At 36.9% G+C, this 22,720-nt stretch overlaps 1 protein-coding gene across 1 annotated transcript; it reads right to left on the reverse strand.

Moving 5' to 3' along the window:
* Positions 1–2,152: 2,152 nt before the first annotated feature.
* On the reverse strand, positions 2,153–21,852 carry DNA2 (DNA replication helicase/nuclease 2). The gene is made up of 20 exons (XM_062580469.1): positions 21,656–21,852; positions 20,417–20,600; positions 19,033–19,178; positions 17,372–17,497; positions 16,244–16,463; positions 15,621–15,738; positions 15,127–15,292; positions 13,913–14,107; positions 13,078–13,308; positions 12,497–12,613; positions 12,292–12,401; positions 10,921–11,030; positions 9,737–9,961; positions 8,506–8,699; positions 8,308–8,397; positions 8,025–8,217; positions 4,546–4,635; positions 3,764–3,946; positions 3,467–3,613; positions 2,153–2,791 (listed from the first exon to the last, which is right to left on the reverse strand). Exons 1-20 carry the CDS (start codon positions 21,850–21,852, stop codon positions 2,735–2,737), a joined length of 3,099 nt encoding a protein of 1,032 aa, XP_062436453.1. The 3' UTR covers positions 2,153–2,734.
* Positions 21,853–22,720: the final 868 nt, after the last annotated feature.

Genomic DNA, 22,720 nt, shown 5'->3' on the forward strand with positions numbered 1-22,720 from the left:
GGCGCCCCCGGCGGCGGGAGGACAGGCGGCGGCGGCGGCGGCAGGGGGGGCCGGGGGTGGGCAGGCCTCGCACAGTTTAGGGCGTGTTGAGGGTTCCCCCCCGCGCACACACACGCTGTTTTTCCACGCGTGTTGTTCCACGCTTCCCACGGCCTTGACCGCCGTCCTTCCCTGAAAACGCTGCTGGAGAAGGCCAACGGCAGCGGAGCGCGCGTTTTCATAAGCACAGTAGCAAAAAAAAGGGTACATTTATTTTCACAGTGATGTTGCCCCCTCTGTTTAGTTAGTGCTTTTCAGCTTAGAGGCAGCCCGAGACTTTTGTGCAACAAGAGTGTGAAGCCCTGACACTGAGCTTTGGAGAACCCTTACTTGAAAGCTGTAAAACATCTAAGAATAATGTGCTTGAAAAAGGCAAAAAGCTCAGACATCTCAGAATTACTTTTTTTTTTTTTCTTTCTTTAAAAAACTCTCACTAGGAGAAAAAATAAATAAATAAACCTACAGCCCCACAGGTCTTAAAGTTCAAGATCAAACATTTGTCATGCAAAAGATGAGCCGCAGAGATGGAATCTTACCTCCTGCTGACTGCACCAGACACTTGCACTATACTTCACATATGATTTGATTAATTACTATTAAAAAAAAAAACAAACCTTACCTCTAGTCTTTTTGAGAAAAGTTGTTCTACCACTTGCAGTAGAACAGTGTATGTTCACCTCGCCCCTCCTCATCCTATTTCAGGGACTACAGCGAAAAAAGGAAAAATAAGATCTCTAAACCCAGCGTCGTCTTACAGCCTAATACGCTATGACTCCCACCCGTCTTAAGAGAAACAGAACCTATAAGCTTCAATATTGAACAGTCCTAATTCAGGCTCTAATCGTATTAGTCTGGCATAAAACAAATTCCTACGTTATTTTCACGAATCCAAGCAACATCTTCATCACTAAGACAGTGCTCAATCTCTCTGTTATCTTTCCATCAGTATGAAATAATATCAGCAACTATTTCTGCGTTAGAAAGCCATGGTTTAAAAGGCAGTGAATAAATGATTCATTTTACAATATTTTCTTTTGATATTCATTGGAATGCAAGAGTTTTATGAATCACATCTCCATTTCATTAACTTACAGATCTCTTCATTTAGTCCAATTTTTAACCACACAACGAGAAGGAATGATGTATTTTACAAACAGATAAGGAATCATTAGGCTGTCCTTGTGCCTGACTCTCACGCAATTTTGTGGCAGGATAACAATACCTATAATTTTTGATAGCACAGATAAGATTTAGCTCATCCAGGAAGTTAAGATTTTTGTACATTTTGATTCCAAGCATAGAAAACTATGCTACACAAGGATATATTATTCTAAAACTACCGTAATATTGAAACAACACTACTGTAATAGAGCTATATTTTAGGAGCAATTCCCCTTCATAATTAATTTAACCTTTTGAAGGACCCACAGAATTCACACAGTTGCTGACTAAGTACATATTTTAACCTGAAGACAGGATATCCTGTTAACTATTCAAATTATTTTGTGTTATTCAAAATATTTATGCAAAACATCAAAACATAACAAAACAAACACCAAATTTTTATTTCATCACAAACATTACAAAAGTCTAAACAGGTTAAAAAGTGTTCTGGAAAATGTGAGCACTTAACATCTAGAAATTTGTCTATAACCAGGTGCTTAACTACTTGACACTGATCCAAGAGAAAACATCCCTTAAGTACTAATGATTTTTAAAGAGTCAAAAAAATAAAATTGATGTTCCCTCCAATGATCTTTGAAGAAAATGCTCAGTAAGACTGTACAATATGAGGTAGCATAAGGAAACTAAAATGGATCCATCAAGTAAAGGATTCTTTGTATTGCACATATGCTAGCCTTTCTTAAAAACAGAATTTGAGCATGTAACCTTCTTAACTGTCTTCCTTTTTTTTTTTTTTTGACAAAAAGAGTAGAGGCCAAAAATACAGTGAAACCAGCAGAGCTAACTATGATCTTCAATGAGCACAATCTCACTTTGAGATTTTTCTTCTGAATGCTTTAGTTCATAGAAAGTAGTTAAGTAAATTAGCATCACATTTCTCACAGATTTATGCAAAATGGTTTAGATAAGCCATCAAGGGACCTTCATGAAATATTAATTACATTATATATATATTTTATATAAAAGTCCAGTATTTACAAAGTAGACGTAATCTTTAAATAGGAACATGAGGCTCTGAAGAAGGAATTCCCTCCCACCTCCAAACTGCACAGAATCAGGGTACCTTAATCAGGAGCGCTAATAAAAGAAACTGCTGTATGTAAACTATATTTTAAAGTCTTTAAAACCAAAACGAGCCTAGAAAAGTGATTCAAAGCAGCACTGATTTATCCCCTCCTCCTGTGTTTTTCTTTCACTTACACAGAGAACTGTCTATCAAGATAAAAGTGAATAAAGAAGTAGCTGTCCAGTACCTGAAGAAACAGGATATTTCACTCTTTTGATTTGTTACAAATATGCTCACAGTAAAATCACCAGTTTAACAAGCAGCTTATTAAAGAAAGGAATATAGATCATCATTCTTACTGAAAGGCAAGCTTTAAAATAATTAGATGTGATTTCAGTTTGGCTTGACTCAGATTAAATGGTGCACATCAGCACTCATACCCCACTGACGAGTTATTTACATTGAGCAGCACACACAGAAAAGTATGTATGTCCATCAAACTGCTCACAAAATGTTACATTTCTGGATACTTTCGTGAGCTCCTGCTGGAAGATTGAAGATGTAAACAAGTTAAGGAAATATTATTCAAAGGAAATGTTACTCAAGTATTTTTATAATTTATCACTTCACAAAAACATAAAACCTGTTTGTATATTAGTGCTTGCAAAGAAAGCAACCAACAAAGCCTTATCACCTTTCCTATTTAAGTGAGATGTAAGTAGCCATAACTACAGCAGATTTGCTACAATGCCAGGAAGAAAAAAAAAATAATCTAACAAAGTATGTGAAAGTTATGCTATTTTCTATTCTAGCAACCTTATTCATGAAGCATTCTGTTAATGGATGTTTAAATGCATGCTCCTTCCAAAGAAGGGTGATCACACTGACACTAAAGATACCAAGAGACTAAGATAATCAAGAAAAAAATTTCAAACAAAAAATTGCAAAAATAAGGTGTCTCAAATTTGAGATTAAAAAAAGATTACATCAGTTAACTTGCAAGTCAAGATGGATTTTTATGTCTACCTTTGCAGACAGAGGGAAAATTCCAGATCTATGACCTTGATGTAGAAGTATTTTTGGCAATTCAGGCATATTTTGTAGTGTGTTGTCAAGCAGTATTATAAATAAAACCTTAAAAAAAAAGTTCTTCCCATCCTTCCATCCCAGCTCAAGAAGTCAAACTTACCTTCCCCCTTTCATAAAACTGCATGGAAAAAAGAAAAAAAAGGATATCATGGCCTCAGACTGTAAATGGCAGAGTAACTTCTCTAGAGGAGGATAGCGGCACAGAGACGGAACGCAACCGACCATAATTAGTTTGTGCTTGGCTCTTGTGATAGCAACATTAAGACGTCGCCAGTCCTTCAGAAGGGTGCCAAGCTGTTAAATAAGTGTAAATTGCTTTATTTTTCCCACCTAAATTTCAGAATTTAGTGTCCATAAACACATTTTGAAAATAGTATAATTTTAAGTTTAAGGCTCAGGGTTTCTAACTTGACTGAAAAAGTCAAGATAACATGACCAACTCACGTTTTCATCACTGCTGTTCCTAACAAAAGACACAATTATGATACTTTTGTCTCTTCCTTGGTATTTATCTACAGTATTGACTTCCACTCTACTCTCTTTTAATCTTGCCATCAAGTCTGTGATTGTTTTTAATTGATGTCTGTATGGTGATATAATACCAATGTCTGAAGGTTTACAGCCAGCCTGAAAAAAAGAAGAAACAGAAGAAAAATTTGTCACTGCATTTATCTTGAGATATACTTTACAGTCAAAACATCCCCAATGATTTTTACAGTGCTACAAGATAGACTTCTTTCAGTGTAGAGACACTATGGAAATCTAAGCATAATTGGTATTAACTAACGAATTAATTATTGCAAAATACCAAACTTTGTCTTTACTCAGGACAAACACAGAAATACTCAGAATCCTTGTTGTTCTTTCTTCCTCAAGATGCAAGAAGAGCATTCAGAACTCTTAAGATTATTCTGTACTACCACTGACACTGACTAGATGAAATAAGAAAGGCAGCTCCCTTCCCCCCCCCCTTACAAAAAAGAAAATTCCTCTTCTTTTAAACAATTTGGCATCCTGCTTTTATTGCACCCAGGATGAGACCAGGCAAGGGACAGGGTACTGAATGCACATCTCAGACCTCTCACTATACTGACTTGCATCTAATCTCCAGCTTACCATTACAGCTGTCCCTCAAAGAGTAATTATCTAAGCGTAGTTGTGATTCATATAGCAAAGTAAAAATTATTATAGAGCTGTCCCTCCAAACAACACTTTAAAGAAGATACCTTAATAAATAAGGATGTGAGGAAGAGTACTATTTTGGCTTCTGTCACGTTACTTACACCACCTTTTTCTGCATGTTCTGGTGCTGGGACCTTTAAAAATACAAATTAAAATAATGACTCTTGCTGTCTACAACAGCACAGTGTATTCTGATCACTAAATCACTGTTTTTTTTTTTTTTTTTTTTTTTTACAGGAAGTTTTAACCAAAGATAAGGCTGTATGCTAAGTTTTACAGAATAAAAAACTATATTTAGAATGCTATATTTACAAAATAAGCTGAAATGATCTGCTAAGATGAGTTGCCAGCAACAGCAAGTTATCTTAACTAATAGCCACAGCTCAATCATCTGTCTGTACATTCATGTTGTACAAGCCATATGAAAAATGGTTGTCTCCCAGCTTGACAAGGTGAAAGAGCTAGACATTTCACATGTGACTGTGTTAAGATTGTCCATAAAATTATGTTCACAGCAAAATTTCTCCCATTTCCACAGGGAAACTGAAAGCAAACAACATTTATTTATTTATTTTTGAGAGCCTAGATTTAGAACTACAGAAAGATCTATCCAGAATGGCAGTACTGAACTGAACTTCCAAAGTTCAAAGAAAAAGAGGTATTCACTCATTTTAGTTTCTTAACTAATAACACCCTTTTCCGTATCATGTATGAATGAGACCAGATTTCCAGGAACCGGCTGACAAGAATTCATACTCTTGCTATCTTGGTAACCACATTTTTACAGTTTATCCTCTTGGCTCATGATTGCCTCCTTTAAAGCGTAAGCAGTATCACTAACAGTGATTAATCCATCTCCCTGACATTACGTTAACTTTCTGGTCACCTAGCACACCCTTAAGTGACTGGGATCCAGTAGCAAACTTCCTGATTCAAGAATAGTCTGAAACTGAGCATATACTGAATCTGCCTCTGCCTTCTGGCTTTGAATTTCATTTGTTTGTACCCTACCTTATGAAAGTCAGGACTCCTGTCCATGCCACTCATTGCATCGCTTCTTATAGTGACATCCATAAACTTTGTCTGATACCATTTTGTTTAGTTTTCTTTCTCATCTTTTATGACGCAATATTACCAACTAAAATGGTAGTACAGTCATTAAAATGGCATAGTCTGACCTAATACGATGATATATCCATGTTCTATTACAACTGGCTTTAATTCAATGAACAACAGCTGTTTCCTCAATATTATTTGAGGAGTTAAAATTGCAAGGATTTTTTTTTTATAAAGTTTCCTGGTTGGTAGAGTAACACATGGTTCTTATCTGTATGAGTATTGCAGGAAAGTAGTCTCTGCCCACTTGAGCACTACCAGTGTACACATACAGAATCTAACGGTACACAATGGAACTCAGCTGAGTAGTTTAAGTATAATCTATGTTCATTATCTAATATATTAAAGCACTGCAAGTGAACAGAAGTTCAGAGAGCAAAAACCCATATATAGCTATATGCTGCTGCAGTAATGTTCTCTTCCTGATGTGACTTAAATATTAATAGTAGATTTCTATTCTTAAATATTAATAGTAGATTAATAGTAGATTTTAGGATTCCAGTCACATGCAAAAAGGTAATCTTCGTTCTACTCCTTAAATAGGGCACTACACATTTCACCAAGAATCTCATTTCTGCAACATTTCCTCCAAACGTTTTATATGACAGTGTCCTTTTCAGTACACTGTATAGATTATAGAGGCAGAAAATAGTTTTCCTTCACATCAGAAGATTCTGTTGTTCTTTTCCCATATGTTTCTCTATACCTTGTGCCTTAATGACTACATAGCTTAATGCTCACTATAAACTTGCTTTTTTTGGGGGGGGGGGGACACTACCGTCATCATGGATTCAGTCTATCTGTTGCTAAGACCTGTCATGGCATAACTGAGTTGAGTTTACTGTAATGGGAGCTCTAATTTTTTTTTTTATTCACTAGTCTCACAGTCTACCTTAGAGGCCTCCAAACTCACATGCACTAAATTCCCATAGAGCAAAAATGCAGTGTTTTAGTGAATGCTTGGTTTCTGTCTATATTAACATCAACATAGCCAAAAACAATAGAAAAAATAAAAATTTTAGGTGAAAAAGGCTATCGTTACTGCAATCTAACATTCAGAATCTATGTTTGCATTTATACTTATGCATTACATTAGCATAGTAACGAAAAAGCTTTGGACTGGAGATACTCAAACTCACTAAATTAACTGCTCGATTTTTAAACAAGGAATACAAAATTTTTGTTTGTTTAAACCATTGCTGCCATAGTACATAGTTTTGACAGAAAATCCAAAAAGATTTGACATTTGTAGAATCAAACAAGTGTCTTACTCTCGAGCTAGGAAGGAAAAAAATAGAAATAAAATCAAAGCTCTAATTTTCACATTGCTAATTTTGGTCTGATCAACAGAGGAACAGCGTGTTAGCACATTTCCTACTGGGACAAAACTTCCCGGTGACCAGCTGCTTTTCTGTGAAAGGGACAGCAGCTATTGAGGCATTCCTGGAAACGGTCCCCTAGGTCCCATAAACTATTAAGTTTAGGCATTTTCAGAAATTACTCAAAACCAGCAAAGAACCACCTTTTAAGTCATTTAAGTGATTCTATTAGAATTCTGCTATAAAGATGAATCCTATAGGACATGCTGGAGACCACAGAAATAGACTGGAGACTTCTTCCCAGGGTGCTGTCTTAAGGCTCGGGTCAGCCTAAAGATCTTCAGTTGCAACAGTTACTGGCAATATCCAGTGTCAAGCGGATTCAAAAGAGAGTCTGTTAGAGAGGAAGATGGACTCAAATCCTTAGAACCTAGTAAGTAACTAGGGACATAAGGTACCAGAAACTACAAGAGCATGTTAATTTAGTCATCTTCCCCCCCCCCATATGCATTTAAACTCTTTTATTTTACCTAGAGGTCAGTTTCTTTGTGTAATCCTTGTTGCACTTCAGTTTTATTCTTCTGACAAGAATTTCTTTGTGAGACCCCATGAAGGCATACACCTAAAGCAACTTACTCCTCCCTCATACTTCAACATGTAAAACTTCTGCAAAATTCAACAGGGGATTAGAACTACTCCTGCCAGTGGCACACAGCTTAGACACCACTGACTCTCAGCTGCTGGAAATGACAGCATTCCATAGCTGCAAGGGCATCAGTGTAGCTACAGACTTTGAGCTACATTCTTTACATCAGGACAAATTTTATAGTGTACCCAACAGTTCCTGTAATACTGGCAATCTGAATTAAACTTTTCAACTGCTTTGAGATGAAATGTTTCTAGCAGCAGACACATCACAATTCATCAGCTATATTAAATACAACTGCACACTGCACATTTTACGTATAACTACATGACCATTTTTTAAAGCTATGTATTTTAGCCTATCTTTAAGTTTTACAAATTCTTACACACTAATTGTATTGAAAATTTATGAAAACAATTTTGAAGAGTATAATAAACTTTACCTTCTCTGTGTTTAGAAAACACACAGGTGTATCTGGTTCAAGTACTTCTTTCAACCATGTTTTTGAAGAACCTGCAAGTTCCAGCTTCAACTGTTTCAGGTTTGGCAAGTTCACAGTGGCTTTTGACACCTTCTCTGAGCCACATTCCAGTTTGCCTTCATACACTAACATGTTACTCAGTGACATAATTTTACTAAGGATTTAAAGACAAGGAACAGTGTCAAGTATTGCAGTTTAAATTGCACATTAAAAATCCTCATGTAACAAATGGAAGTTTTAATACCTATTCATTCTGTACTGCACAGTTAACTGGACAACAGCATTTTGGTTTTGTTCCAGCCTCTTAAATAGGCTTTCACTCATGCCAAGATCTCTGTTAGAAAACAACAAACAGAAAACCCACACAGATGCATTAGTCAAAACATTGCAAGCTTCCCAAAGCTCATATTACTGATATTTGTCCTGCAGCATTCAATCTTACCTTGCTTCTGCATTTTGTACAAGTGGAGGCAGTTGCTGATGATCCCCCACCAGAACAAACCTTTTTGAGGAGAAGAGTGGTCCCAGACAGATGGGCTGGCTTATTTGAGAAGCTTCATCAACTATACAGAAATCAAACTGCTTCCGAACAAAGATGGGGTGATTTACTCCCATGCAAGATGTTGCAACCACTGGCTGAAAATTGAGACGCACTTTAAGGATAAGAGACATCTTATATCCATTAACACTACATTTTGCAGAATAAAATAAGAAAAAAGTTTCAAATATATAAAGTATTTCCAATCTTACGAATTAAAAAGGCAGAATTCAAGAAATCAAATCATTAATCCTTGAATCAGACCAGTTCACATCTTGCACGTATATTGGAATATGGTGAAGTGTCTACCTTAGAAAATTCATGAGGGAGGAAAAAAAAATTGCAGAGAAAATAAAACAGCAGCACACCACTCCTGTGTTTCAACTTCAATCTGAAGCGACTAAAACACCAATCGTTGAAGTCATAAGGGAAATGACTTAATCATTTCCCTGCAACATCTGTTAACAGAAAAGTAAATAAGGGGGCCTTGCTATGCTAGCATTTACTCCAGCTACCACGAAACTTCTGTCTTTAAACCAATCTGATTTAAAGCTGCCACTGGCTCAGTTTCCCCAGCTCTCAGGACTGTCCTTTGCACTAATGCAAAGCAGAACTAAGCTTTTAAAAATTGGTTTTTGGTCAGATCAGCTCAACAGTGCAACTTTCTGCCTTCCCCACCCTCTGACTGCAAAAAGCCACAATCTGCACAAGTGGGAGGGAAGGAAGGACAAACAACAGCATGAATAAGGATAGAGGAGGAGGTTGCAGTTACATCACCTTTCCTTTACTGAGATTAAGCTGCCATGGAACCACATATTAATCTATCTGACACAAGACCATGTCAGGAGAGGATACATATGTAAACCATACCATGAAACAAGATCTTGCATCTTTGGGAACCATTACTTATGGTAATTAGTTATTTTGTGTAGACATAAAAATGTTTTTCCACTTTCAGATTTTTTTTTTGTCATTACTGGCTATAAATAAATTGTAATGATACAGAAATTGAGTATTTTTTTCAGCTCAGATTCCTTGTATAGTAACACACCATTGGGATAGGTTCCTTCTCTGCAGTATCTGAACAACTAGAACACTAACTTAATTAACTATAGCATTTTAATTCTTTTCTCACCTGACTGTTATAGAGCTCTTCCAAATCAGTTACAGATTTAATTGATTTGGACCTGCAAATTTCTTCTTCTGTAAACTTCTGTATATCTGGATGAACCTTCTGAGCTCGCCCCAAGCGCAAGAATCCTACTTTGAATTTGGCTAGCTTCAGCAGGATATTGTCTACAGCAGTGTGTGTAAAACTGGTCAGAAGAACACTGAAGCCACAAGCAGAAAGAATTCTCACCTAATTATTGGTGCAGAAAAAGAACAGAAAAAGTTAAGTCCATATATAAGAATAAGCAATTCCAAGCTGGATTAAAAGCCAATAAATCTCAGGGAGAATCAATTACAAGTATGACATCATTTACATCAGCCTTTCTGGCCAGATCTGCTGCTTCGCTATATAGACATGATGGTTCCCATGAACAACAGGCTTACTATACATGTTGCATATAGTGAGAGATAAGAGCATCCCTGCTCTGGGAAGAAGGCAGGCCCCCACTGTTAGAACAAGTTCTGCTGTCGATTCCCAGAAATGCTTTACTCCAGGAAAATACAGTAGCACACAGAGGGATTCAGTAGAGCGAGCTGATCTGTTGATAGCAACAGCTGTCTGCTCTCTATCATCCTCTTTCCTCGTCAATTTTGTTGTGCAGCATAGAAGGAAAAGGGCAAAACATTCTTCAGGAAAGATGACAGCTGCAGGTAAGATGTTGCTGCTATTTCAAGAACAACTCATTCAGTCCACAGCCATAATCCAGTATGCTCCTACAGGACATTCCTGGAGGAACAGGATCACGAGCTAGAGCAGTTGGCCAGCAGGCTGCACATGGCTTCAGCACCATTTATAGTTTTTAATGGGCTAGCTGCAGACTTCCCCAAGGAGTCAGGTTTTTGATCTGTAATTTGGGATTTGAAGACTTGCTCATTTATGAGGATGATGAATTTTAACATCAAAATGAGATTATTTGATTTCTAAATCAAAATGGTTAAATATCACAATTCAGTCTCCTCCCTCCCATATATATGTTTTAGTTCTACCAAATGTAAATTCTTAGGTAGAAAAAAACATGTATTTTCTTTGAAGTTATGCAAATAGTTGACTAAGTAATCACAATTGTTTTAGAAAAGTATGCATTATGCAGTTTAATACTCTCTTCCAAATCTCGTGATAATTTCCAACTTCAAGTTACATAATCTTACTAGAGCACATATCGTAGTAGTTTTTCCCGTTCCAGGCATACCCACAATAAGTGTGTAGTCCTTTGAAAGTAGCACTTGTTTCATTGCCTGTTTCTGAGGCTTATTTAGACCTTTAAAGAAAAAGTGAAATGTCTATAGTTAGCTATAATAATTCGTATTTAATAAAACAAAAGGATCCGAGTTTCTTCCTCTGCTAAACCATTAAGGAGAAAGGCTGAGCAAAGTAAGCCTATGGATTCTGAGGAAGTAATGATGCTAAACACCACAGCACAAAGACAAGCAGTACAGGTCTACCCTATAGCCCTAGAAGTCAGTCACTGAAGACGCTCTTCTTCACAGGCCTTTTGTAATTTTTCCAACATCCTCAATGACCATCTCCATAAGATGTCTTGTAAGGAAACTTCTACTCTATCATACCCATTTTCCTGTTCAAACATGTATCTTCTACAAAGGGAAATAAACTGCACAAACAGCATCATCTTGAAAGCAAGAAATACTGTATCAGAGACTTTTCCAGAGTCTGGTGCAGACCAACAGTGCATTCCAGCTATTTGAACTAGGCAAAGCTCAAGTTAAAATAAAATAAAACGTGCCCTTAAATTTACTGTGCAAACAAAACATATGGCTTACAAGTACTCTTTCCATGGGAGGGTACTGTTCTGTAGCTCTTCCAGAACACTTGATAATCTGTTAGTCTTGAATTTCAGAATGTACTTTCTCCTTAATTTCCTATCCCTTAAACAGGAGGCAGGGCAAAATTCTTATTTAAAGTAGACCTCAAAGCAACATGACACATCTTTGCCTTCAGACTAAGTTTTTACAAAACTTCTATTTGCTCTAAGAAAATTCAGTTAAACCTGTTTTCATAAGAAAACTCAGAGAGCAATGGAGTATTTTCAGTGAATGAATAACACTTCCACAGCTGTAAAACAAAATTATTTTATGTAAGTCACACAAAGCATCCTAACACTACACTGTATCCAATAGGTCAGCAAGAATGCCAATACAAGGTGCTCACACCAAAGCCCTGTTGCTTCCACTCCCTCACAGTCCATTTCTCCTGTCCCAAGAGGCTTCCCTGCCCCTGATTTTTTTGCAAGTTGGAGATGTAGTCATATGGTACTCTGAAACTAAGCTACAGAAACTAACAAAAGTAAAATTAGAAATCTAAAGAAACATTTATCCATTCTTCCAACTAGCATATGAATTTCATCATAGGGAAAAAAAATGTTTTTATCTTTAAGCAAAAACTTTAATTGGATCTCAAAACAGGAAAACCTTTCTACTTAATGTGATAAATGCTTTGGCAATAGAGGTTTACTCCTACACAGAGGAGTTCGGAGGAGGGGCAGGAAAACACAGACTTCATACCTTTTAAAATATTTGCAACAGTTTCCTTTGCTTCAGGAGGAAGGACAGAGCTCAAATGCTGAATAAACCGCGGTTTGTGGAAGTCAATTATCAAGTTGCGAAGCTTTTCACTGTGGAAGGAGAAACAAAAAAACAAAGTTATCAGTTGAGAAACTCTACCTGAGGCATTAAAAGTGAGGGGTTTTTTTGTTTGTTTTTTTGATACCTGACTGGAGAGTCTTCCATCAATTTGGAAAGATTTTCAAGGGGGACACCTATACCGAAGTCTCCTTCTTCGTGATCCAGCCTAAACACAGTGTTCTTTGGGAGCTTTGACAAATTCCTGAAGGATGACAGTACCATGGACAAAATAATTTTGTTGGTAAGGACCACACTGATGATTAACACTTATTACTAGATCTTTAGGTGAAACCTCCATAAAGTCTCAGATGGAAACAATACTTGGAAGAAATACCCCAACCTGGTAACTCATCTGAGGTAAAACATGGCCAAAGCCTAATTTAAAGACAATATAGTCTGAATACTGAAAGTTGCTATTTACACAGTAATCCACACAATATCATGTTAGAATCATAAGTAAATGGAATTTGCAAGCCTACTTAAATTAAACAACCTTGTTAAATACACAGATAAGGACTGAAGCCCAGCATTGCAAGAATTCTGGAGGCATACTTCCCCAATCCAGCAAGATTAATCAGACCCATGTCAGAGCTTTCTGAGGGCCTAGAAGTACCCTTCCTGACGTCAGTATTTTAACACCCTCAAAGAGACTTTTTCCTCTATTACCTGCCCAACAAACAGGAGACATTTGTGACAGTGATTTCTCTAACGTAGCCAGCAGCCAAACCAAGTAAACCATTTTCCTCTCCACTCACAATCACTCTATCACCAACCAGAAGGTTTTTTATAGGTATCACACCATTTTTACGTTGGAAAAAATGTAGATATTGTCCCTCATAAATTTCCTGCACTTGACCAATTCTGATCATGTTTCCAACACAATTTCCAGCCTTCTCTCTGTGAAGAGATTAATATATAAGTATAATCTCATCTCAGTGAAATAAATATTCTAAAAGGAAAAAAAAAAACACACAAGAACCAGGAAGATTAAATTAAAATATTACTTTAAAACAGCTATTTTGATTTCAGAAGAGATTGTATGCCATGCCTAGGAATATAGTCCAAATAGATATCATTACTTGTCAAATAAACCTGCAGGAAAGCAGTGCAATGAGATGGGCTTGCAATCAACAGGCAGCCTCAGCCCTCAGAAACAGAACAGAACTACACAACTTTTACTTCTGAAGGCTGAGGTTGCAATTCACTGATTCCTATGTGGAACTTCAGAAATAAACTAAAAGCCAAGTACCATATTTCAAATACAAAACCGGTAATTCTAGTAGACCACTGCCTTTCATAAGGTCATGTCTCACAGAAGGGGGGTTGAGGGAAGAGAATATATAAAAAAAGGCATATGCAAGGAAGCATTTTTGAATATTTCTAAAAGGAGTGGAAAACACAACTAGTTTCCCTTGTATGGAAAACACTACAAGCATATAATGCCTTAGTTCCAGTTACTGGAGGGGGCATTATTTGTACCAGGTTAAAAATTACCTCTTACCTTTCCACAGAAGGCATCATCCATATGTTTTTAGATCCATTTTTACTCTCTCCACTTTGCAGCTCCAAGGTTAACATTAGATACCACAGGCTGAAATATTCCAAGTGGGAGGGTTTCAGATGCTGGGACTCCTTTTCAATAACAGGTATCATAACAGGAGGAAGACACACACTGGCCATCTTTTGTTCTACAGCTCTACAAGTAGACCCAAACACAAAAAGAGTTAACTTGTACCTTTTTTCTTGCAAATCTACACATACATAAAGCAAATCTAAACATATATCGTAACACAGAAAAACATCAGATTAATCTGTCATCTTTGAAATAAAGTGGAATTTGTATCATTCATTCATATGAACAATCTCATAGTAATAACTCAGTCATCTCCATGATTTTGAGTGATTAAAGACAAAGTTATAAAAGGCCACTTGTAGTATTTCAAGGATAGCACTGAATATATTTAGATATTTGATCTCTTACTCCACTTTTTGGTAAAATGACTACCATACTGAGATTTAACTAAGTCAAGGGAATTCTACAGTTAATAAACAGTCAATTCAGTTCTTCTAGGCAGTTCATCTCAAAACAAGACATCCATAGACATTATATCATGTACATAAATTACAATCTTCAAGAGGAAAGAAAAGTTAGCTCTAAGAAAGTGGAAAAAAAGCTACTCTGTTAAGAATAATCCTATTGCCATATCAGATGAATATTAGAGGCAGTATTCCACACAAACTGGCCTACTTTAGACAAAAAAAAAAAAAAACACTGTGCACAGAATTACAGGGAAAGTAAAAGGGAAAGAATTGTTAACCAGCCATAACTCAGTTCTATTCCCTCAAAAAATTGCCCGTTTGGAGAGTTGCAAGGATATAACTTTATTAATGTAATTCTTAACTTTGGTACAATGGAAATTTGTTAACTTTATTAACTGTTATTGTAAGACATATCTCAAATTTTGTTCTGCTGAAAATACATCTGAATAAACAATTAACTCTCCACAGAACCAGACACTTACTCACTTACACTGTAAAAATTGCATAGGAGTCTATGGAACATTATTTGAGGGTGAAAGTCATCACATAAAAATACAAAACTATGCACCAGAAAAAAAAAAAAAAAAAAAAAAAAAAAAAACAAAACAAAACACAGAATCAAAAGTTGGAATTCAAGCTTAAAGAGTCAAACTATCTTTTTAATTTTTTTTTTACCTGCTATATAGAAAGCAATTGTGCATTTGGGAGCAGTATTTACAGGCTTCAGTATCATCAATTATAGGAGGCAAAGCAGCAAGCTGTGTTTGTTTTCTTCCCACAGCAGATTTACATGTACTGTGCATTAAGTAGAAGGCCAGCTGGTTTCTTAACTTAATTAATTCTGTGGAGAAAAGAACAAACTAAGCTGGTATTCTGGGGTTTGTTTATAATCATTTCTAACTCAGAAGCAATCAGGCATCAACTTTTTATTAGCCAGATAAGAAGTAGGTATTTATATAGGAAGAAGTCCTAAAAATGTATTAAAGTATACTTCAACTAATCTAAGTTTTTAATACAAGCTTATTGCAATGAGTAAAACTATGATAAGTGGTACATCTGTAAATACACATATGGTCAAGAGCAAAGCATACATCTATAACTCCTCCTAAAATGTTTCACTGTAATTAAGATAGTGAAGCATGGTTTCTGGGGCTAGTGAACAACTTTACCTCTTCTATCCATGCGAGTTCCAGAAACAGGATACATAGTACCAGTTTTAAGATAAAGAAGAAATCCAGCTTCAGGATCTACTCTCCGTTCTAAATTCAGTAATGTATACAGAATAACCTGAAAATATATAATATTTGTAATACATGGTAATAAGTTGAAAGTACATTATAAGTTCCACTTCCATAATTTATCTAATTAAGCAGTCATTGCTATCACAAGTAATCTAGAAAGCAAAAGCAGTAAACATCTAACCAAGGACTTCAATTAAAAGCTATCTTCCTTAGCAAAAGCTAATACAAACCTACCATCTTCAGGTTGGGTCAATGGTCTGGAAAAAGGCATTCTCGCTTGAAGCAATTTGACTCAGTACAATAACTGAACGTAGTAACAGGAGACGATAAAAAACAAACGTGTTTTAAAGCAGTAAATGTATATAATTCCCATATATCAGTTCATTTTCATTTTACAACTGCAGCTTTGGGCTGCTGCGATTGGCCATCCCTGATTTTAAATTACATCATACATGCACAAGAAGTTTCACACTCATAACAAAAAAGGTCATCTAAAATAAAAGTTTATACGCAGTCACCAACATAGTTAAATCACAATATATTATTTGTACCTGACTTCTGTGTTCTACAGAGTTAGACTCTTTGCCAGACTTGAGTTCTAACGGCATTATCCTAGACTGCACTCCAGACTGACAATGGATTTTCACACTGGCTGTAACATCAATCTTCCCTTTCAGCCCAAACCTGGGAGACCAGATAGTCTCTTCAATGTCCAGGATATCTAAAATTTCTATCTTAGAAGATAAATCATCTACTTTTCCATCACTTGACCTAGGAAGAAAAAAAAAAAGCAAGTCAGAAATTACCCATTTCCCTTAATATTTCCCCTTAATATTGTAGTATTACAAGTGTTGTAATCAATGACTTCTGCGTTATAGACAATCTTTAAACACTAATTTTGGAAGGAGAAACTTGCTCAAACTATCCTTCTATAAATGAAGCACCACATCAGAAAGTTATTTTAAAATACCACACTGCAACATAGTTTTGCTATTCACTTCAATTTCAAACTAAGATAAAAAAGAATCTGAAACTATTTTTACTAGTTTTGGGTCTTTTCCAAATAAAAACATCCTGAAACGCTTAGTTTCTTCGAAAGGTTTAGTGACACATACTGGAAGGTAGCAGACAAGTTTGATTCTGATACACTGGTTCATGAAACTCAAAACCACTCTATGACTATTACAATTGACAACAAAAAGCCATAGGCAGGAGGAGCTCTGCAACAAATGAGTGAAAAAACTGCTCACCAAAACTTATCTCAATAAAGAATTGCATTCGATTAATAGTTTCATGTTGCAGTTTACACACATCAACAGTATCTTTTGTGTCAGTCAGCAGGTCAAACATGCTCGTTCTTCTAATTACTAACATTTCTACTCTGTATGACATTGTTTACAAACAATAAGACCAATAAGATTTGTCAGCTCTTCCTCTGTCTGATAATAACCATTCTTAATGTCTTTCTAAGTACTTGCAATGACAATTAAACATGCAGCTCAAGGATTATTGTTTAGGCAACGAGGCCATCATTTACATCATTGAACAGAATCACAAAAACATTTCCTTAAAAATAAGAAATGGTGCCAAACATAATACACCAAGAAGTTTTAATTAGCTTTTCCTAAGGGTAGAAAAACAACATAGAATGATTTTAACTTTGAAATCAGGCTTCTTACAGTTTTAGTTGCATTTTATTTTGGTTAGCTGGATTGTGCATGAAGTCTTCTGCCCATTTAAGAAATGATGGCAAATATTCTTCTACTTCCTGCATTATTTCCTTTTGTTTCAGATTTAAAAGATACCTAAGAGAAACAAAATCACACCCATTAACAAGACTGGAATATTAGCTTTGTCTCTGGCATTCAAGTCCTAGCAAAATTTATGGAAATAACCATGATGGAAGAACCATCAATAAAGCACAGAAAAGACTGATTCATTAAGGTTTAACTTGACTTACCAATTGTTAAAACTGTAACTGAGCATCTATTAAGAGAGACAGCACACATTCTATTCATTTCTGATATAACCCATTTGGAGCAATGGGCATAACAACAACCACCAAAAAAAAACCCCACATGTAAACATCAGCAAGGTAGAACTGATGAAACAAGACATAGTAAAACTGCATTTAAAACTGGCTATTCCTAGGCTTTATGCAAGATTGAGAAAATTTAAACAAAACAAAACAAAAAAAAACAAAATAAAAAACAAAGTGCACCTTCCTCTCCCCCCACCCCACCCCCCACCCCACCCCTACCCCCCATTTGATTGTATTCAGTTTCTGTCCAAATACACTGGTCTACTAATTGTCTTTCATATACTTTTTGACAGGCTCTAAACCATTTTAACTGTGAAGGAATACGATCCTCTTCAAGGCATCACTACAGTTACAGACACAGAAAAGCAGAAATGCCTTTAACAGAACCTAATCATGTAGGCAGTAGATAGTGGTTCAGTGCTAATAGTCACTGGAAATAAAGGCACTATTCTTTGGCAGCAGAGAAATGGAAGGGGGCTTTACACCAAGAAAATCCATACAAGTGCAAAAGATTCCAGGCATCTGATCTTTTTATAATTCACTTTTCAGTTCTAACATGTGCAAAGAGGAATTGCAATCAATAGTTTCAAACACAGAGGCCAGTAAGATACAAAAGCCTTTAAGTAATCTTAAAAGTTACAATTTAAAAAAAAATAGAAAAGAAAAAAAATTTACAAACTAGAGTAACATTTTGTTACAATTTTAACTTTCAGTTCTTCAGGGGCTAAGTGCCACTAATGTTTCCCAAGTTGCAATGCTGAAGTTAAGAGGATTTTTACATTAATTGAACTTAATTTTAATCAAGTCTGCAGTAAAAGTAAAAAGACTATTTGACTAGCATTCCTACCAGCTTTGTGCAGAAAATAAGTTAGAAGTCCCTAGATGTATGGGCCTTTAAGCAACCCAATAATGAAAAAAATAATATAACTCAGTGCTTGGTCAGTCAGAAGTTTGTTTCATTTCCTGAGGATCATCATTATGTTTGTCACATTTAACTCAGCTTTGAGAAATGCATGGAAATCTAATGTTAAAGACACAAAACCCAACCCCTGCTTCCTGCTGAGAAGAGAAAAAAAAAAGAAAAAAAAAAAAAAACACAGCTGTAGTTCCTTGAGAAACATAATTCAAATTTATAAGAGTAGCTCAGCAAGGAAGGTCAATTAAATTACATTATGAAATAAGAGATATCAGTTTAATGAAACAAGGTCATTTGGCAGAATACTCTCCAGACTGTAGTACTACACTTTAAGTAGAAATTTATCTGCTACTTTAAAAAAGGATACCTGCAGTGCTACTTACATTTCTTTAAGATACTTCTGTCCAGAGACAATTTTATTTGCTAGTTCTTCTACTTTGTCTTGGGTCAAGTTATTTGTTACTGCTTGCTGAAAAATTTCATGAAGAATTGTACCAACGAGCATTTGCCGGGAGCCAGACTCAGAGCGCTAGAACAGAAGTCATACAAAATACATGAGTCACACAACATAAAATGAAACTTTATGTTCACTCAATGCAACTTTTATAGAAAATTTTGTTTTCATTTGCTGTACATGATGAATAGCATCCACATCACTACAAAAAAAAAAAAAAAAACACACATTTCCTGCATTTTAACAAGTCACACAAAATATTTCCAACACTACTTTGCCTCAGAAATCTGTCTCACCATCACCAAATTTAGACTCTGTAGATTCATAAGAACTTAGTAAGTTACCGCCTCAGCACAAGCCACCAGTACGTGATCAGATAACTAACAGTATGTTTTGCAAGTACTTATTGACATCTTCTATGGATCTGGCAAATACTGGTTTCACTCCAGCATCTGGAAGGTGTTGTGATCCTGGAATCAGGATCCTCTACACTGTCTGTCACGAATGATTCTCAGCTTATTCCCATCACTTCTCTAATGAAGGCCTCCTGTCACCATCTCCTCTAACAGTCTTAACTCCCTGTACTTTAGTTTTTCATTCCGGCCATGGTCTCTCAGCCAGCTTGTTTCCTACTCCATTCCAGTTTCCTTCCCCCATTTAGATTTATATTCCCACTGTGTCTAGAAGGGTTTTAGCTAAAACTGGTAGATGTTGCCTACCACAAGAAATCTTTCTTCTTTTCAGCTTCTAATACACGAGTTTGGATTCCAGACAGCCCACACCAGCCCTGATTACAGTACAGGTATATTTCTGCTCGATTTTCAGGTACATTCCGCTTAATCAGCTAAAGAATGCTCCTCCTAGGTATTAGAGTAGATACTTCCCCCCCCCCCCAAAAAAAAACCAGGCTGATTTTTCAAAGGCTTTAAACTTGGCCAAATGTGGTTATGTTTTTCATATGGCCAATAAGAAGCACATCCCTCATAAAGGATTCATATCCATGGAAGATGGGGCTAAATACAAAAATTACCAAAAAAGTTGCCAGAATTTAAGCGGGTAGATTTTATTTTTTTAAGCCCTAGTAAGGATACAAGACAGCAGAAAAATCTCAAAAAAATCACAGGTAGCTGAGACAAAGACGAACAAAGATTTCATTCTATATTATTCTGTTTTGTAAACATCATAAACAGCTAATAACTACATTTGCAATAGTGTCTCAGATGGTTTTAATATCAGGCAAAACCACCTATCTCAATAAGTGAAATGGAAACTAATCACATTAAAACATGTGAAGCTCTATAATTAACACTCACCCTAAATTTTTCACTCAGCACCGCTCTTCTCATACATCGAATACTACTTGATATTGTAGTGCCAGAAAGCAACAAGTCTGGGTAAAGAACCAGGTATCCAGACTGCTCATTTATTATCCAGGTACCAGAGCTACACTCCCCTTCTAAATGAAGGATATCTCCTGGAACAACTGGAACAGAATCCCTATGAAATAATACATTTGAACAACCACTTGTAAGCTAAAGACACCAAACATTCTAAGCTTATTAGCATATTTCACAGATTCAACATCCTCTGAAATAGCTTTCTTTTTCTAATATTTATAAAAAGTTCACTTAAATTCTGAAAATCAATATAGAACTTCTTACTGATAAAACATGCTTAATTTTGAGTACCAGATAATGTGTCAGAACAACTTGCACGTAGGTAAATCTGGTAGATGTCAGATTATTCCAGCCCCATCTGTTGAACATTTCAACATTTTATATCGGCATACTGCTCTTCCACATTACATGAGAACTACCTTTTTACTTAGCTACTCTGCTTGTATAAGGCCAGAAGAATATTTTTACTAACTTGCAAGTTTCAAGGTTCAAAATAATTTATACTTCCTCGTCTAAGAGATGGAGTCTTAGACTTTTTTCCCGTCTTTCAGACTCCCGTATAAAATGAAAAGCAGTACCAAGTATCTAGTGCATGTTCATGCATTCCAAAAGACTGAACCAGTCATTTCTTCTGTAAAATACTATGCAACACAAACATCTACACTTGAAAGAAGTCTTTTGCAGTGGAGCTTAAGCTAAGGTGATCTTACCAGACTGTACAAAACTTCATGTTTTATAGACATGTCTAGACACGTCTTTGTACATCATTTAAAAATAACACTTTTAGTTGTTGCCAGACAACATGCAAAAAACAAAAAAAAACACTCTGCTTTGAGTTTACTGCCTTGCTGTTCATTAGTATGAATACAGGTCTGAATTTCCTAAACCTTTCAGGTACCAGTACTTACTTGATACAAATAAATATGACATCAGCTGCCCTCAGGATAAATATCTGTTATACTAACATATTGACAACACTATACCAAAGAAAGCTTGCTCAAATATAACATTTCTTATCATTTTAAACAGATAAAAGCTCATTTCAGAGGCAACATAAAGAAAACATAGTTAATAACTATGGGGTTAATAACAACCCACTACCCCTTTTCAGATATGAAAATATGACTTTTCAGTCTATGTTTCTTCATGGATTACCAGCCATTCCTTAGAATGCATAGTTCTGTATCTTCCAGCGACGGCGATGACGTAAGCGTCAGGTGTTTCTCTGAGTCCATCCCATTTCTCTGTATTATGCTGACTTCCAACACACGGTATCTGTTGTTCAAACCATTCTTAAGTACTGCATCAGAGAAGTCAGTCACTTCCCTCTGAAAACTGAAGTAACAATTCATTAACGCAGTCAAAGACATGACACACACAGTCCACAGACAAGAGGAGTACAAGTTTCAAATGTAAACCCAGCTTCAACTCCCATTAATTTTCTAAGGGACACACTGAGTTTTATATGGACAGAAGAGAGGGAATTTTTCCCTGCTGTTTTTTCCTCAAATTACCTCTTCAGACATCAAGGATGAAAGACTAGCGTTTGGACAGATATAACAAAGGAAAGAGATATAAACAGCAAAGAAGTTGCTGCTTACTGCAGTTATTACTTTATTGTGGTGTCTGTATATCCATATTTACTTAACGCTCAGCAGAATCATTTTGCAAGTGCAACGCACTTAAAAAGAAAGTTTGAACCACCCCACTACCTGGAGCACAGAGAGCCACTTTTACTCCCCTTAACCTCAGCACAAACGGAGGAAGAAGGCCGAGCTCCGAAGCTCGGCTCTCACGCGGCCAACAGCCGCGACCTCAGACGCGGCGCCGCAGCCAGACGCCCGCCTGCCTCGGGATGCGCCTGCCGGAGCGCAGGGAAGCCGGCAGGCGCAAAGAGGAAGCCAAGGGCGCTCACACAGCGGGCGGGCAGCCGGCCGGCCGGCCGCGGGGAGCAGCCTCCTCTCGCTGATTCACCGCTGCAAGTGGCCGTAAGGCCGCCCCGCAGCGGCTCCGCGGCCGCCTCCCGCCCCCCTGAGGCGCCCGACGAGGGCGGGGAAGGGCGCGCGGGGCAACGGCGCCGAGCGCGGCCGCGCGCCGCGCTTTAAACTGCAGACCCGGCGCGCCCGCAGCCGCGTGAGGCGGCCGCCTCCACCCCCTTCCTCCCGCCGCTCGGCCGATACCTCTCCGCCATGACCAGAGCCCGCTCCCGCACGCGGCTCT

This window comes from Rhea pennata, chromosome 7 (genome assembly GCF_028389875.1).
Source record: "Rhea pennata isolate bPtePen1 chromosome 7, bPtePen1.pri, whole genome shotgun sequence".
Classification (NCBI taxonomy): domain Eukaryota; kingdom Metazoa; phylum Chordata; class Aves; order Rheiformes; family Rheidae; genus Rhea; species Rhea pennata.